General features: G+C 37.9%; 2 protein-coding genes across 2 annotated transcripts; both read right to left on the bottom strand.

Annotated features, from left to right (window-relative positions):
- Positions 1–5,813: 5,813 nt before the first annotated feature.
- ccdc86 (coiled-coil domain containing 86) lies at positions 5,814–8,606 on the bottom strand. The gene is given in 5 exon segments (XM_029441743.1): positions 5,814–6,253; positions 6,746–6,820; positions 6,904–7,033; positions 7,921–7,970; positions 7,972–8,606. Coding segments are annotated over 5 exon segments (897 nt in total). The 5' UTR covers positions 8,461–8,606; the 3' UTR covers positions 5,814–6,100.
- A 684-nt stretch (positions 8,607–9,290) lies between these two features.
- Positions 9,291–19,341, bottom strand: LOC115014711 (hydroperoxide isomerase ALOXE3-like). Its single transcript, XM_029441754.1, has 15 exons — positions 19,245–19,341; positions 18,872–19,049; positions 16,840–17,044; positions 16,591–16,672; positions 16,200–16,322; positions 15,990–16,093; positions 14,176–14,342; positions 13,873–14,016; positions 12,960–13,163; positions 12,664–12,750; positions 12,398–12,567; positions 10,677–10,798; positions 10,490–10,590; positions 9,727–9,897; positions 9,291–9,539 (listed from the first exon to the last, which is right to left on the bottom strand). Exons 2-15 carry the CDS (start codon positions 19,022–19,024, stop codon positions 9,360–9,362), a joined length of 2,013 nt encoding a protein of 670 aa, XP_029297614.1. The 5' UTR covers positions 19,025–19,049; positions 19,245–19,341; the 3' UTR covers positions 9,291–9,359.

The raw sequence follows: 19,341 nt of genomic DNA on the forward strand, positions 1-19,341 counted from the left end.
TAAAAACAATAGCGGAAGTGCTGCTACTAACTTGCCACACAAAACATGGCTCAAAGAGGTCACAATGAGTCTGCAGACTCGGATAATAAAGGGAACTTCAAGGCAATTTTAGAGACAATTGCTGACCAGGACAAAGCTGTTAAAGAAAGGTTGACCTCCTGTCATAATGCAAAGTCCACAAGCAAAATCATTCAGAATTAAGTTCTGGATTGTTTGGCAGACATGGTTCGAACTGAAATTACAGAAGAAGTGAAAAACAGTGAAGTCTTCAGCATCATGGTAGATGAAACAATATTTATAAAGTTGAGCTAAAGTCAATAATATTGTTTCATATTATTTTCATTTTCAGTATTGTAATATAAGAAAATTGTAAATGTAGCATACTGAAAGAAATGTCTGTTACTGTAACCTACCAATCATAGTATTGTTTTTGTTGTGTGCCATTATTTATACTTCCTGTAACTAAAAATATTTCATGCTTGAACACTCTTTTGTCCCGGGTTGAATGTGCCTCTGACAAAACACTTGGCCCGGGCCAGGCCCCCCTAGTGATATTGGTCTAGAACCGCCACTGCCTCCCTTAATTAAGTTATTGTTAAAATACACAGTACATATTGTATATACACCTTCATGATGGACATTTGAAAAATATTAAGTTCAATGCAACAGATCGTCTTTTTATTTTATCCCATGCATTCTTCCCTGTCAAAACCTGGCGCCTACATTGCCCACAATGCAACTCGTCTGCCGACAGTTTGGTTGGAGATTCAAGCACAGGTGTGTTATGCTAGTAGAGGTTACTGTAGCCTCGAGCTGCTAGCCTCAAGCAAGAGATGAGGTGCGGGCTACAGACGTTGTGACCACACCACCAAAGAGAATGTGAACAACATGTTCGTTTTAACTATGTTTACCAGCTGGGACAGCATATGGCAGGTATTGTTTGTCCACCTACTGTAGGGGTTTTTAGTACTTTGTCAGTGGACATATTTTTGACATATCAACGCAATAGTGTCACAACCATGCAAGATGCAGTCACAAAACTTTACAGGTGTGTAGGTTCAAAGTCAAGTTGAAAGATGGGTGTAGTCCAAGTAAGGGCGTAGAGCAGTGGTATGAAAAGTATGAAAAGGTATCCAGTCATAAAAAGCATGTCTGTTTATTAATCTGTCATCCCACCCAGAACATACAATATGCAATGCAACCAACCAATGCATTCATTAAAAGCAGGATTAATATAATACTGGGATGATGTTGTCAAACTCTGCAAACAATATTTCTGCTGAAGCTAAAAAGCAGTGTTTCACAATGTTTGAGTCTGAGAAGGTTTTTATGCCCGAGCCAAAATCCATGCGATCTCAAAAGATGCCTCAGTTAATCGTTCAGCTGTATCAGTTGTCCTGTGTATGAGCCTTTGTTGTCCAGAAAGAGAAGAAAGCTGCTCTATTTTATTTTATTTTATTTACTCATTTCTCTTCCAGGTGCGTAAATTTCGTTGAATTTTGGATGCGTCATTTAGAAATGCGGCTTCAAATGACTTCTCTTGAAACCAGAGCGGGTCTGTTTGCACATTAAGCACGAAGGGTTCAACTCGTGGAGGACAAATACAAACTCCTCTGTCCACTTGTCTTGAATTTTCCTTTCCTCGTACCTTTCTTTTTTTAACGGGAGCAGCTGTTGTCTGTCCACAAACCACATCTCCAGCATCTTCCTCTCGAGTCCGCTGTGGTTTGATGCTCCAAAGACAAATCTTAATTTCCCTCGTTTGTCACGCTTTCTTTCTGTCCACCTGGTGTGCAACTCTATATATCACCTCTTTATTTAGCTCACTGCCACGCGAGCCACCAATTAAAGCTTGGCGCGCAATGAGTAATACTGGCGTAGAGGTAGCGGGGTAGGAAGCAACCCCCCAGGAACAGCACGGGCCAAACCGTGGACTTTGTGTAAGATGTCTGTAAATCAGGTAAATCAACTTTAAACTTTTAAGTTGAATTAAATAATCGCAAACTAAATGACACACAGCATCAGGTCAGGTATTTCAGCACAGGAGTACTGATTAGTTTCCTGCGCTCTATTCAAAATATAATTGAGCTATAATTAAGGGGCCCACAGCTAATTTTTTACCCATATTGGGTTTATCTTCCAGGTTCGTGATCATTACTCACTTTCCGCCATTTGTAATGTAGACAAAGTGTCTTTAGCAAATAGTCTCAGTCTCAACAAGTCATTGTGATGAATGGTGACACACCTAGGATACATTTAAACTCATTAATCAGAAGACTTTCTCACTGTCTGATTATTTAAACACACATTAGTAGGAAACCTGATGTGTAAAATGCATGTATGTATATATGTATATATATATATATATATATATATATATATATATATATATATATATATATATATATATATATATATATATATATATATATATATATATATATATATATATATATACAGGATTTTGAGAAAAAAGTAAAAAGTTCACCTAAATGTCTGGTAAACTGGTAAAAGTGTGAAAAATGTTTGATGGCAATAAAAAGACACAAACCGAGATTTTCCAAATTCTAACACACTTTTATTCTTATTAACATTTCATCACACTGGATCATATAGATTCTCTAAACCTATCAACACGAGTGCTTCACAACATGATTATTAGGTGATATATTTCACCATAAATTACATACTATGTTTCTTTGTAGGTAGCGATGACTGTATTCTGTAAAAAAAAAAATAGATAAAGACAACACAACCAAGTTACAGTGTAAAGAGGAACTTGTAGAGAACGACACTGAAGTAACACACAACCAGACTGCTCATGTTCGTGATCGGAGCATGTGCAGCTGTGTTGGTGGCAGTGGTGTTAGTCGAGGTTGTCGTTCCTGCGATGGTCGTAGCAGCGGCGGTTGTGGCCGGAGCAGCGGTCGGGGCCGCGATGGTCGTAGCAGCGGCAGTCGTGGCAGCGGCGGTCGTAGCAGCGGCAGTCGTGGCCGCGGCGGTCGTAGCAGCGGCAGTCGTGGCAGCGGCGGTCGTAGCCGCGGCAGTCGTAGCAGCGGCGGTCGTGGCGGTCGTAGCAGCGGCAGTCGTGGCCGCGGCAGTCGTAGCAGCGGCAGTCGTGGCCGCGGCAGTCGTAGCAGCGGCGGTCGTGGTTGCAGTTGCTGCATTTGCTGATGTTATTAATCAAAAAAATAAAACAACAATATAAGAGAGGACTGTGTCTTTTTTCAAAAACGGTCGCAATGCACTGTAACAAGAAAACATGCTTTACTCACCGATGAGCAGGAGTATCAGAATTGTCAGAAGCATTTTGAGTCGCTGTTACATCTAAAAGAAAAATAACCAATTGTGTTTTCTTACTTCATCAAACATGACAGTTAATTTCACTTAACATGCACGTTTGAGCATAAACTTTCTTTCAGAGATTTTTTTTTTTTAAACTTAAAGCAAAAACAAATCAGAATAATGCAATAGTCAGTTCTATACAAACTTAAAGACAGAACAAGTTTATACATACACAACTTTGGATTTTAAGTATGAAGCTGCGTTGAGCTGTGCTGTGGATGCTGCTTTCTCTCGTCTCGCTCTTTAATTAGTTCACCCTCAGATGTTTGTCACTGCATTTATATGGTGAATGACGAACATGAAAAATGATGTAAAATACACCCAGTTTCAAACGTCTTTGAAGGATGATCATTCCTGCTACATCGGTCACGTCAGTGTAACAAACTGCTTTGTTTATCTGTGCATTTTTAAATATGTCAGATTATTCTAAAGGATTTACAAAGCAAACAGGTTGTTGGGGAACTGAAGGAGCAGTCTCTCTGTGAGACACAAAGACAGTAGTGAGTACTTTGATCAATGTACGTCATTCAAACTCCTTGGAATGAAAACAAAGGTGAGGGGAAAAAGCAAGGTGTCTTTGTACGCAACTTGCTCTCCAATTGTACTCTGCTATTTTGGGTAAACATACACTCCAATGTTTTTTTTACTGTTTTGTGGTGCATTCATTTACGTAGATGCTGCGTCACAAAGTTACATGTCATAGTCGATACCAGTATGTTGTTAGAGGTCAGAATAAAATAATACTATTGCCGAACATTAAAAATACATTAAGTTTCACGAACTGCTCCAATGATCCTGATACATTCATGTCCTCATGTGATAATCTCAATAACCTTGAGAACCTTACATCAAAAGGCCCATTAACTAATTTACTCACGTGTTGTATTTAAGTACAAATTAGAGGTTATTGTACTTTACTTGAGTTTTTTCTTTTCATACTAGTTTATACTTTTACAATTCAGAGGGAATCTTTTGCTAAATAACTGATCAGAAGTCACATTACACTCCATATGAACTGTTTCTCACTGCGATTAAATAAAAGTAACTAAAACCAGCTTCAAGAAGTCCAGTAGAATAAAGAGACTAGATATAAAAATGCCTAAAATCTCGTCGTTTCCTTTTAATGTGGATCTTAACCCTCAAATCAAAGCTGAGCTTTCAAGTGACTTGTGCTGAACAGCAACCACAGTGGCAAATCACAAGATAATGGAATACTGAATTGAAATGTATTTCCAGTAAGGTACGGTTTGTTTACGATAAAACTATAGTGTTGAACAAATATGAAAGAGTCATAAAGTCATGGAACAGACTCAGTAATGCCAGTTACACAATATATACTCAGTCTCCAGTTTATTAGGTACACCTAGCTCAAACTGATGCAGTCTAATACAACAGCCCTGCGATAAATGCCACATTCATGAAGGTTATGATGTTCAGTGCTTATGAATTATTTGTATTTAATTATAGGATTTAGATTTACTATATATCTTTCAATAGTTACACGGTCTCACTTTAATCGCATAGTTGTAGTTTAGAGTACTGAGCCTAACCCAACCAACATATGTCACTACTGTGTGTAAATACTGTAAACTGGTATCCCAAGCAGCAACCCGTCACATGACAAAATAATCTTGCTTAACCTGTTGAAAAATAAAGTGTCTGACATGAGACAAGGTGTGCTACCCAAACCACCCGCACAATGTACGTTTCAGGTGAAGCCATAATGAGAATGAAACATGTGAAGAATACAAATTATAATAGTGGACACCTTCAGATGTGTCGGAGCAGCAGATAGAAGATATATGAAGTCCACTATCGTATGAGCTTCACATTTGAGAAGCAGGTACCAGTGAATATTTGGATGAAAAATAAAAAATGCAATTAATTATCTTTAAATCGACTAATTTCATCAATTATTTGAGTTGTACTAAAAACATAAATGCCCAGCACCTATATCAACACACTGAAAGAGAAATAATAAAAGTTGACCCTTGACCCTGGAAACAAGTCGATTTAACAAACTCGACACATGATCACTTCAGTAGATATCCTTAAACTTTTCATCACAATGTAGAACAAATAAAAGTTTTCCGGTCTGCACAAAGTAGCCTTTAAACTAATATCGAGCATCCTGGATAGTTTATTTGCCGGGCGTCAAAGTACAGCAAGGCTTTATGGGTTTACTCTAAATTGAATATATTATTAAAATACCATTATTACACTTTTCTGATTTTCATTGTGTTGTGTAGCTTACAAACTCCAATTATGAGGTGAGATTTAGGAATAAACTGAAGACATATTTATGTTTTCTTTATCATGTTTCATGCCATTTATGAGCTGCATTTAAACAACAATTCTCAGAGCACCTCAACTTAACAAAGTACTTATTCCACTCCTCATGCTTTAAATTCAGCATACCTTCATTGATGCTTTTAAACCTGTCAATCAATTAGTGTAACAACTTGATGAACAGTAAGAATTTCATTTTTATTTGATATGACATACTTTATGTATACGTTTTACAGAATAGAGAGAATTTAACCGAGAAATATGCAAATCAATAAAACAAAACATGTTGATGATCACCTTAGTGACAGGCAGAAAACACGTATTGTGCAACATTTATTTTAAAGCTTTTATTGGGTTCATGTGTACATACGTCCTCCCATACAAATGTGTCTGCTGTATTTCAGACATCAACATGTAAGACATGTAGGCAAAGCATTGAACAGATATATTTTTATGATCTCAGTCTTCAGGTCAAAACTTGGTCAACCTTCTGACTTTTTTGCCTTTTGGCTTTTACACTCTGCTTCGTTGACTTCTGCAGCAGAGCCAGAGTGTCCCTCTTCTCAATTTTCCTGAGCTGTTTCTTCTTCATCCTCTTGATCTTTGCCGTGTTCCTGATCTGTGATACAAAAGAGACGGGAGAATATAAACGAAAGGTAAAATCGCCAATAGAAAGATTGTGTGTGCTCATGTTTCTAATTAGTAACTGCCTTTTCAGATCATTAGCTGTTTTTATTGCACAAATTAATCTCTGATGCAGTTTAGGCACTTTCTCCATAACTTTAATGAGACTCAAATGTTAGAAAACACATTTAACCTCAACTTAAAGTTCAAAGATGGTACATTTAATGTGTTATTTACAGCATATATAATAAGCTCTCTAGTTGCTAACGTTCTTTTTGGATTCTTGTCGTGTATCAGAAAGCATACGGATGTATAATAAAGTTAGCATCTGTGGGTTTATCGACTGTTAGGCCAACAATTTATAATACACTCTTATATTCTGTAGACGGCATGTGCAAAATTGGCAATTGTGTATGGCGTGGTGTTAGGGTGTCATCTTAAATAGAGTATTGTCTCCTAAAACGTTCAGTGTGAACAGTTGACATACCACTTGCACAATCTCTGATTTGCGTTCGTTCTCCGCACGACGTTTCAAGTTGTCTTCTCTGCGTTTCCTCTTTTCCTACAAAGCCAGGAAATATAGAATAAATTAAGAAAGGTGCAAATACTTTAACATTAAAAAGGTTCAATCATCTCATCGCTTACCTCTTTTTGTTTGGTTTTATCCTCTTTAAGTTGCAAAGTATACTTTTTCATCTGGTCCTTCTCCCGCTTGACCTCCATCTTCTTTTCCCAAGAAGAGCATAGCGGTTTATCTCTTAACAGTGCGGAGAACCTAAAAGACAAAAATCACATCTCATAAAGTATCCCATGTAAAGTACGGATGTACTGATCTACATTTTTCAATCCCAAAAACAAAGGAAAAAATCTGTATACCTCACTGGAATTATTTCCATGTACGGTATGAGGCCAGGAACTGCTGTGGCACTAAAGCAGAGTCCGTTGTTGTGTGACGAAAGTAACTTGTATGGACACACGTGCTAATATATCAATATTTTCAAAGCTGGTGGGGCTTTGGTACAAAACACCTCCTCAGTCCTGTGTATTGCTATTGGGTCAGTATATAAACCAACTTTCATATGTGTTTTATCACAAACTGCTATACAATAACACAATTATAATTTGAATTATGTAATGTCTAACCCAATACAAGCTGATAAAATGTCATGATGAAATACCATCAAACTACTACATTACGAGTAAAAGTCCTGCATTCAAAAATACTCTTAAGTATAAAGGTATAGAAGTAATAACAACAATATGTACTAACGTATTAAAAGCAAAAGTACTCACTATGCTGAACGACCCTCGTCAGTGTTATATTGTTATGTTATTTCATCATTATTATTATTATTGATGCATTCAAATGTAAGCGGTACTTTAATGTTGTAGTTTAACTTATTTACATTTTATTTATTTATTTACTGTTGCTTACTTTAATCTTTAATGATGGTTTTTTTTTATAAACTGGTCACATGTTTTGTATGAATTCGAAGAGTAACTGTAACTAAAGCTTGTAGATAAATATAGTACAACATTTCCATGTGAAAAGTAGTGGAGTGAGAAGTTCAAAGTATTTTGAAAAGTAATCACTGTAGCCTACTTGAGTAAATGTACGTGTTACTTCACTGCACGCTGCCCCAGTGACAACGTTATCCTCACCTCTGCTTGTTGCGGTCCTTCCACACCCTCCCAGATGCGGGTTTTCCAAGCTGGAATGACCGGAGTTTGTTTTCCACTTGAACCCAAACGAGGCTTCTTCTTTGGGACGGTCTCGGAACTTTTGGGTGCCGTTTCTGCTGGTGCAGGCTTGGACAGACAACTGTCTACGCTCCCGTTAACCTCGGCTCGGTCGGTATCTGCTGCAGCGTCCGTGTGCGGCTCCGCTGGCTGCGACAAGGTATCCGGCTCCGGTGCGGCAGACATACCGAGCTTCTCCTCTGTCAGAGTCTCAAGATTATGCACCGATTCCTCTGTGTTTTTCTCTTCCGCGGCCGGCAGCTCCTGGAGGACGGACCTCCTGGTCCTCCGGCTAGGAGTCCTCAACGGGGCTTGTGAGTCCAGCAGCGCGGCAGGAGTGCGCACTTTGCGGCCGCTGCGGGTCCGTCTGGTCTCCGGCGGTGCATCCTGGACCTCCTCCTCCCCGAGATCCACTTCAGAAACCGTATTTTCTTCTGATATAGCTGCCTGTCTCTTCGACATGTTTCTAATTAAGTTGACTACACCACATTACTTTGAAAAACTTGCCTACCCACGTGTGTTCACCACCAGCGTTGTATACGTTGCTTTACTTCCGCTTCTATGGCGGATGGTAAACAACTTGGGGCACATTACCGCCACCTACTGGTCTGGAGTGTGAACTGCACACTGGCTGCTGTACACACTTTTTACTACCTCCTTTCATTGTTGAATCATCAAATTCACACGGACACCGAAGTCAACCTCAAGCCAACAGAAGAGTTACTCATAGAACACAAGATCAAAAAACAGATGGAGCTAAATGAAATAAAACCAAGGCTAGCAAAAAAAGAAGAAGGTTTGAGTAACTTATTTATATTATTTTATTTCACATGTTCAAATGTTATTCAACTTGTATTATACTAAACGTATCTTGAATGTATGTCCATGCACATCTCAGAGATGAAAATGCAGTGGTGAAACAACACAATTGACAGTAATTGTCTATTTTTCCAACATACAGATATGTTACACAGCATATAGTACATTTAGCAAAAACATAGGTCCATACAATGATTTATACTTCATTATGACAACAAGTCATAAGGCACAGTTAACTTCAAGTGTTACAATCATAATGCAAAAAAAAACATTACCTAGGTAATTTATTTAGATAAGATACCCTGTATAATGAGCTAATAAGAAGACTTAATTTTCGATTATATGTGGATTATGATTTCAAACTTTACCTTTTCACCAGTTAAATCAATAAGGCTGTATAAAAATCCCAGATAATCACACAATGAACGCAAGCAGTAGTTTCCTTCCACCATACAATTATTTAAAAACACGCAGTTCTTTCCTGCATTTATTAATACGAAGCAGAATTTGGCAACAACTGAGGAGGTCACACCTTCGGATATTCAAATGGCCACACTATTTTCTATTGCCTTTGGATCCATGTATGTGTATGGGACCTCCAGATTCACGTTTCTGAGGTTGATGTTTGCACTTAACACTTCAAGCTCTAATTGAAAAACCCTTATCAGCTGGCAGGGAGTCTTCTCTCCGAAATGGTTCTCTAGGTACTGGCCAAGAGGGACCTGATGACATCAATGATACAAGTTTATTTTTCGCACAAACATTTTAATGCTCTATCAAACAGACTATTATAAATAATGTACAGTTGCACGAAGTGAGCAGAATCTCTTTCAATGGCTCAAAGAGGGTACTTTTGCTCTATGACATATTAAGCTACTTTATACAACTCATGATGTTTTGGACACTTACATAGTCAGAGGACGGATGGCTGAGAAGCCAAATGGCGGCCATTCCCTTAGCTGTTGTGCCCTGGTCAGGCAATGTCTCCAGCATTGTGGCTTCGCTTGTTGTCCCCTTTGTGGTTGGTGGAGGAAGTTTCAGGGTGGAGGGAGCGTTTGGCATCCAGCCACCATAGTCATACTGCAATAAATAAATAAATAAATAATGAGCAGAGTTCTTATTTATACTTTTTGAAGCCACACCATGTCAGTCTGCTGGTCAGTTGCTCTGATACTTTGGACCACACTGAAATATTTCAACCACTTCGGATGTATTGCCATTAAATTTGGATTGGAACACAAATCTGTACAGAAATCAATGGTCCCCAGAGAATGAATATTAATGACTTTGATCTTGACTTTTCTCCAGCTCCCCCATGAGGTTAACATTCTTATTTTTCAGATAAATGTTTTGACAAATTTCTGCTGGATTCTCATTTGATTCGGTTTGGACATTAATTTTAGTTGTCCAATCATTTTGTTTAATATCTTAACAAACATTAACCTCTACAATAAAGTCAGCATGTTAGCGTTGTCATTGTGAGTATGTTAGCGTTTGTTGCATTTAACTCAAAGTGTCACTGTGCCTACGTACAGACTCACAGATCTGCTAGCATGGCTGTAGACTCTTGTTTATGTCATTCATCTCTCCAGTTTAGTAAAAACCTCATGAACTCATTCCACAAGAATATTCTCATTATAATTGATCTTCCCGTTATATTAAAAGGTTTCACCTGTCCATTGTTCACAGCCGAGTGCTGTCCTGAGCAAGTGAAGATCACCATGGTGACAAACTTGACCAACTCCTCCACTGTGGTCAAGGTCTGTGGAATTCCTGAGAATTAGAGGGAATAACCTGCGTTACTTACTTATTACTTATGTTTGCTTTATGTTGATGTGAGTATTTCGTTAAAGCTCTACCTGTGCCGTCTTGGGAAAGGAATCCTTTCACAAAAATGTCGGAAACCCATTTCTGCAGTTCGGAGTCTTTCTGGATATCAGCATCATCCTTGTAGAAGAAGCTGAGCATCCCCTTCACAAACCTTTGAGACGTGGATAAGACAATTTAATGCCCTCTATTTCGAATGATGAGTTTTGTACTTTTTAAAGAAATTGGTGCAATATTCGACACAGTGGATCAAACAACTTTAAAGGAATGGTTCTGACATTTTATGAAAGTTGCCAGTTTGCTGAGAAGGTCAATACAACTCTCATGTGTTCATTCAGTATAGAGCACTTGGTCGCCTGCAGGGACTACGTGAGTCGCCCGCAGGGCATGTTCTAAAAGATAGCACTAGTCACCATGGAGCTCCGTCTAAAATTTGTATTGAATTGTTTTGCTGTTTTTTTTTTTTTTTTAATCAATAACACTTGAATGATTCTCATTTTCGGGGCGACGGCAAAGCGACACATTGTGGAGACACTTCGGTCACAGAAGCTACCATGCTAACTACCATGCTAACTACCATGCTAACTACCATGCTAACTACCTAACTCCCACCTGCAGCACTGCGGGCAGAACAAGCTGTGAGTTAAAGGCAGCTTTGAGCAGCAGCATCTCTTTTCACGAGGCTGGTGAACAAGTCACACAAAGCAACAGAAGCTTCATTTAGAGCTGCAGATTTCATTTTTAATAAAGAAAAAGAAAGCCTTTTCGGACGGAGAGGTCTTGAAAGGTGCAATGATGTTATTGAAAACACTGTTCAAAGACGAGAGGAAAGGTTCTGATGTGATCTCCACTCTCTGATGTTACAAAGTTAGTGTTTGTACAAACACGATATGATCTGAAGATGTGACAGTTAATGATTTCCTATAAATTGTTACAGAAGTGATACTTTGTACTAAAATATAACCGGTGTGATTTTGAACAAAATGCTACAAATGTGCTCATTCATACAAAACTGTCAATAAAGATATTTACACAAATATCAGAGATGTGATAACTCTGACTTTCAAATATTGAAATAGATTGAGAACATAAATAAATAATGTTGCATTTTTAAATATATCTGTTTCCTACCATGGTAAATCATTGTTAATAATCATTGTGAGGAATAATTAACATTAACATGTGATCAGACAGTCTCATCACATATATGAATATTTATTATTATTATTATTATTATTATTATTATTATTATTATTATTATTATTATTATTATTATTATTATTATTAATAATAATGATATTATTATCATTAAAGGTGAACCGTGCAACAATGCTATTCAGGAAGTTTGTATCAAACAAGTAGCCCTTCGTATTATTCAGTACCCTTGAAGTAGCTCTCAGTATCAAAAAGGTTGGTGACCCCTGGTATAGAGCTATGCTTAGCATGTAGACTGGAAGCAGGGGAAACGTTAGGCCTGGTTTGCTTCAAAGTTCAAATATGGCTAACAGCACCTTCAGATTTTTACTAATGAACACATTGTATCTCTTTTTCAAGCAATACATACACAGAAATGTAAAACATGTTATATTTCACGGGGGGTTACATGCTGCAACTGTTTTGTCATAAACAGTGGCCATGATGAAAGAAACCGTTTTCCAGAAAATGAACTGTGTAACATAAGGGAAAAAAAGCTAGCTAGTTGAGAGGGAAACATCTGAGCTCTTATTTTCTGATATCAGGACACCTGTACTACCTATGGATGATGTCCCAGAGCTTGAGCCCATCATCCCTGTAGTAGAAGTTCGGCACAGCCTTCAGCCCACGCTCAGCAATGTCTTCAGGTATGCAGAGGGAGCTGTAGGTTACTGAGGACAGTGATTTCTTCAGGAGTGTCGACATATCCTCTCCACCAGAAGCTGCAAACTAGGGAAGAGTCAAATATGTAAAGAATATAATTAGTGAAACATACTATGATATTGTTTAGGTAATGGTCTCATAAATGTGTTGCTTTTTACGTACGTTTGTGAAAACTCCAGTCTCTGATATTAGACTTTTTCGAGCTAAGAGGTTGATTCCCAAAGTGTCACGAGTGTGAGGTACGAGGAGCTGAGAGAAAAAGGGAACTCTGTTCGTAACACTATTACATGTTAACAAAGTCAGAAATCATGATGCTTCTATACCATTTAGCAGAGTGAAATATTCAAAAACATATTCACACCAAAACAATATAATACATCAGGTTTGGAAGATGCAAAAACTCACAAAAAACTATGACTACAGTAAGTTCAGTTACTCTTCAGTAACTCTTCAGTTACCTTGTACAGTGGATGCACCGCGGGCAAATTGCGCAGCAGTGACACTGCAAACACTTCAGCCAGCAGATGAGTGCGCAGCAGGTGAGAATTCATTTGATGTTCGTTGAAATCTGCACTTCTCACAAATATCTTGGCCATCAACCAGTCGTACTCAGAATCAGTGGGGAAGAAGATGGGGTTGTCTTCTGATGGAGTCTGCTTCAGCTGCAGGAAAAATAAGGGGATGTGGTAAATTCAATCCGTTCAATACATCGTCAATAATGTTTATTCATTTTCTGTAATCGTTGTGAATATATATCCTTTACTTTATTTTAATTTTAACCAGGTAAAAGTCTCATTGAGGTTAAATTCTCAGCATGAGGGCAGCATGAACAATGTTACCACAATAATCTCAAACAGAAATACAATCACACAATACAAATTAATGAGCACAATATTCATAATAATATAGAGTTAACGCATAAAAAAGGCACAATTTTAAAACTATTTCAGCGAGAGATCAATAGCAATCACGTCAACCAAGAGTTATTTAATTATTTTAATTATTTTATTGCTTTATCTACAAGCAATTTCGCGATTAATTGTAGCGATAAACACTTATTTTAAGGAAGACTCCTGATGTTGTCTTTTAAATGCCTCCTCATTGGGTCTTTTCCCTTTTCCAGAAAACGTTTGTTTTCCACTCATTGTTGCTTGTGGGCTTAATTTTTTTAAGTAAAGTATCACGTAACAGACGAGCGCAGACGCACAGACAGATGTATCCGGTGATTTTTCAAAATAAAACCTTTCAAAATAAAATATTTTTTTATTCAATCTTTCTGTACGGCCCGGTACCAAATGACCCACGGACCAGTGGTTGGGGACCACTGCTCTAATGTACATCTTTACTGCTATATTTGACTGCTAAGCTCACCTGAATAGCAATTGGCATCAGCTTGTCTTCAGGTTTCTTGTGGAGCAGGACGAGGGGAGCCATCAAGTACTGCTGTTTCTCGTTGATGATGTTTGCTTTCAGTCCATCCAAAATCTTGTAGTCACACAGGAATATGTTGCCATGCTGTTGGTGTGAGGATGAGAAATGATGGGACTCACATGCATACAGTGTAGATATTACTCACACTAAGTGAACATGTAAGTGCAACATGCAATTCTAAATTCAATGTTATGTAGGAAAACATGATCCTAATACTGAGATCAATCAAGGTCAAATAATCACCATCATTTCATCTTCCAAGGTACACTGACCACCGGGGAAGACCATGTTGTCAGTGACAGGAAAGTTTTCGGGCAGAGCTGAACAACGTCGGATCATCATGGGGTTGATGCCATTTAGATACTGGTAGCCGAAAAAAGCGTCCTCCCTCCAATGTTGCTCGACATAGTCTGGAAAAAGAACAGAGTTGAACTTTATTGAGTTTATAATTTTGGTCTAGAAAATCTAACACTATCAGCGTTATCAGCTTAACTGTACCCTGCACGTGAAACTGGAAAGTGGGGAACAATGAGTTACACAAAACTCAGAATCACAGGTACTTTCTTAGTTGTTTCAAAGTCTTTATTATATCAGATAATACAGCTGATAGTTTTCTTATGAGCAAAGATTGAGTTATCCATGCTTTTATCTTTCACAGACTTGACTGTTGCAACACACTTAATTCAGTTATCAACAGAAACATCCATAGATTCTAGGAGAGCACCCTCATCGCACCAATCCTTTCTGCCCTTCACTACTTTCATTACCTGTGAGTTTTAGAATAGAAGATTTTACTGCTTGTTTTTAAAGCTTTGGATGGTCTGACCTTTTCTGATATTCGTGATCTGTTACCTCCGTATGATTTGGATCTCTGCTTGAGATCCTCCGGCAGGGCCCTATATACCAATGGTTTCTAAATCTCGTCACTACAGGACTGTGCCATTGCTGTCAGCCCCTTAGCTGTCAAACTCCCTGTCTGAGATTGTTAATTGATATTGTGGTAATTATTAGCAAAAAGAACAACCATTGATCTCTCGAGATCCAATTGAGATTGAAGGAATTAGTATTTATCCAAATTAATCACATTTTTTAGGGGCTAAAGGTGCTTGAAAAGTCACTAAACTTTGAACACGCATTGTAAGTGATGAAAATTATATATTTTACGGTTCTCGTGCACGAGTGTGGAAAATGGGCTTGATAGCGCCCCCTACAATATTTTAATGAAGTATCCCCTGTGGTATGTTTCTTTTAGATAAAATTTTGTAAACATGTGTAACAGTCAATTTGAATGTACTGTTCACACATTATACATTTCTGAGCATTATTGCTTTTTCTAGGCACTGTACTTTAACAAACTCCTCCAAGAGATTTTACCTGATCGACTTCAAATGTGTTCAGTACAATCTTAAGACCTTTGCGATGCTAAATTATTAAGCTCCAGCATTTTTGTTAAACTATTTTGCCGTGTTGGTAAAATGTTTCTCTATAAAACAGGAAGTTTTTGTAATTTCTTGATAAGAGTCATGGCCTGAAAACATCTACATGCCAATATTGACTAATAGTCATAGCGCCACCTACTGGCAACATAAAATCACATATATTATACTTTGATGTACTTCTCATTGGAGGTTAATCAGATCCTTCTCTCAATTTGTCAGAAAAGCCTTAAGACCTTGATGATGCTTTATAGAGGTGATTGTATGTGCACATTTTGATGTTTCAATCAAGCGGCAACCTCTGCAGTTCATCAAATGGTCACTTGAGGCTTGATGCAAAGTCAATCTTCAAAGCCCCCCATCTTAAAATGCCCAATTTTACAGCAGAAAACAGCCTTTACAGCCTGGTACAAAAAACGGTTTTGGTCTCTATAGCTAATTTCCCTGTTCTGTTTTCATTATTATTATTATTATTATTATTATTATTATTATTATTATTATTATTATTATTATTATTATTATTATTATTATTATTATTAGTATTAGTATTATTAGTATTAGTATTAGTATTAGTAGTATGCATACAGTATCAAGCATTCCATTAAAGTACCATGATAGTACCTGATATTTCAGTCCATCTGCTGGGCATCACCTGTTTGATGTCATCAATTTTACTCCAGTTCTCTTTGGAACCAGCCAGTCCCTCAAATCTGAGCTGAATTTGCCTAAAAAATAAAAGCAAAGAGTAACTTTATTATAATAAATCCTTATATCCTTTCGGTAGGCAGGTACATAAATGAACAGATATCTAACGCAATTTGAGTACTTTACCCTAATACTTGAGTGAATAACAACTCCATGTTCTTTATGAAGGAGAAGCGTTCCTCAGAAGGCAGAGATGAAATGTCTTTTGCCTTCATGCAGTGGGGCATTCCCTCTTCATACACATGCCAGCTGGGAAAGAAGAGAGATGAGCAGGTGATGAACTTTAAACAGTTTACCTGTAAAACTACAGTTTTAATTTAGTATGCAAGAATAATTTACTGACACATATTCAATATTGCAATTTTTCAACATATGTTAAAGTATAATACATTGTAATAATATCATATGCTGGTAATTTATCTGTTTATATCATGAATAGATACAACGAAAGAAGTTTGGACGCATATTAGTTTTGTGGTGCCCAAAATAAAAATGTGTATAAGCTCTGAGCGCTCACCGGTAGTCTTCCTCTTGCTGTTTCAGCTCCTCCTCTCGCATGTTCTTGCAAAGTTCATCGTTGTCTTCACAGATTCTCAAAGCTTGAAGAAATAACCAAAACAAGGTTCAAAATAGTTTATATATATACATTGTGTTGGCATGAATTTAGTCCAGCCTTCTTTTTGTCCAGTTTGCAGAACTTGTCCTTCATTTATATATTCTGTGGTCAGTGCACATCGTACAAGCAAACAAGCAAATTTCCACAAACCTGTTGCCTCTCTGAAGCGGTGCACCTTGTTGTCAGTGATCCAGCGGTAGATGGGAAACATGTAGGTGTCTCCTTCGGGGGATTTTACTTCCACCTTGGCCGGGAACCAACTATCTTTAAGATACACTAGGAGATCCGGTTTGTCTAGCTCTATAAAGAGCAGCTTTCCAATAGAGTCAGGGCAGGACACGGTGAAACTAGACACCTGGAATAATGACAGAAATGGTTTGAGACAGACTGTATTTCCCCCTTACTTTCTTTATTGTAAACATGTTCATGTACAGAGGTACAAAGAGATGCATATACAATAGAAAACAAACAACAAAAAAACAACACTCACAGCAACACAACGACAAAACGCAACTTACCGGAAGCCTGCAGCTCAAAGACAACACAGCGTTGCTTATCAGTCCTCTGTACAGGAAATGTCTATTGGAATTATGCTTAAACATTCTGGTCTTGCTTTTATAATGACTTTATGTATCTTATGTATTCACATGATGTTCATGTATTGAGAGTGGCACAATCACAAACACACTCTGTCACCTGTGGTGTCTCTCAAGGATCTGTCCTCGGCCCCACCCTTTTCACCATTTACATTGACTTTGACCCCTTGGTCGTATCATCAACCGGCATGGAATAACGTTCCATTGCTATGCTGATGACACACAACTCTACATCAGAACTAACCCAACCCCTTCTACAATTCTGCCATCATCCAGATTAACCACCTGCCTTGAGGAGATAAAGGCGTGGATGAAGCACAACTTCCTCTAATTAAACAGCTCTAAAACTGAAGCCATTCTAGTTGGCACCCCACATCAGGTCCAGTCATCCTCCATAACCTGCATCACCTTCTCCGGTCAGAACATTCCACTCTCATCAACAGTCACCAATCTGGATGTTAAAATGGATTCTCACCTGACCTTTGAGGCCCACATCAGACAAACATGCAAGAACTCTACCACCTCAAAAATATTGCTAAACTCCGTCAGATGCTGAAAAGCTTGTCCATGCCTTTGTGTTCTCCAGACTTGACTACTGCAACGCACTTCTCATCGGGATTCCTAGCAAAAACATCCAGAAGCTGCAATACATCCAGAACAGCGCTGCTAGGATCCTGATGGGAGTGCGAAAGTACGAACACATCACACCCATCCTCAAATCACTGCACTGGCTACCGGTCTCACTCAGTACATTCACGGAAATGCTCCATCCTACCTCAGAGAATTGCTCATCCCACAAACCTCAACAAGAAATCTCTGTTCTGGAAAGGCAAACCTCCTCCTTCCCCCCAGGACCAAGCTTAAAACCATGGGAGATCGAGCCTTCTGCTCCGCTACTCCCAGACTGTGGAATGGAATATCCCTGAACATCTGAGGACACCACAGAGTGTGGATGCTTTTAAAACAGGCCTAAAAACAAATCTTTTTAACAGAGCCTTTTGCTAAACTTTGACCATCCATCTGTTGCCTTGTCTGTCTACCAAATGTTTAAAAAAATGATATTCTGCTTCATTGCTTTTACTCTGTAGTAGTTTGAGTTTTGTTTATTCAAATGTAAAGTGCGCTTATAAATACAATTTATTATTATTATTGTCTATTTTACTCTTAATGGTACCATCATTTACAAAATAATATCACTCCGTATTGAAGAAGACTTTAAACTAGCGATTTAGAATATAAACTCATCAGAAAATGTTTACTGAGGTAGGTAATGAATAAAGTGAGAAGGTAATTTTCTAATTGACTTCTATACAATCAGACCTTTTGTCTGTCACCCCCGCTGGCCATTAGAAATAATGCAGGTTTAAATAACTTTTTAAACCCTGAGTTCATATCCACTTCTTTTATAAAGTAAAGCGTCAGTGTCAGAGATGAGAATAAAGGGTATTTGATAATCAAGAACTAACAATTAAGAATAATTACTGAATGTAGGAGGGTTGACAAAATATATAATGCTTGCAATATGTGCTCATTTTGGGGATTTTTTTGTTGCTTGTTGCTTGTTGAGCAGGATATTTGAGACTTACTGGTCCGCTGGTGAAGGTTAAAGGCATTTTGAAGATGATGATCCCCTTGCAATCGCTCTGCCCATCTGTGCCCACCAGCTTAATGTTAACCCTGTTTAAAGTACCGATAATGTTGAGATGGTCAGTGGATACGGTCACTTTATAATCCACCATTTTCACTCTTGAAAGCAGAAGAATCCTAGTGGGGAGAGAATAATAAAAAGATTTCTCAGCACTTATTAGGTTAACTGTTATGAGATGAAAATACTGGTATCACAATGAAAATGGCATAAGAAAAGATATTACAACAAATAATATTCATTTAGTCAACCTTACTTATTTATTACAGTCCAATCTTTGTCAATAGAAAAAGATTATAAAGTATCTCTCTTACCTTAATTAGACCAAGAAGTTCCTTTGGTTAACTGCTCCTTAGATAATACCCACTGATTCCTCTTTATATACGTCTATATTTGTGGGAGTGTGAACTA

Source organism: Cottoperca gobio, chromosome 1, assembly GCF_900634415.1.
Source record: "Cottoperca gobio chromosome 1, fCotGob3.1, whole genome shotgun sequence".
Lineage (NCBI taxonomy): Eukaryota > Metazoa > Chordata > Actinopteri > Perciformes > Bovichtidae > Cottoperca > Cottoperca gobio.

Bases quoted from the DNA above. Each gene is read 5' to 3' on its own strand.
- LOC115014711 (XM_029441754.1), bottom strand. From the start codon at position 19,024: ATGGTGGATTATAAAGTGACCGTATCCACTGACCATCTCAACATTATC. The intron at 16,094-16,199 runs GTAAAGTACTCA...TTTATTTTTTAG, and splicing joins TTATTCACTCAAGTATTAGG to GCAAATTCAGCTCAGATTTG. The intron at 14,017-14,175 runs GTGATTATTTGA...TCACACCAACAG, and splicing joins CCTTGGAAGATGAAATGATG to CATGGCAACATATTCCTGTG.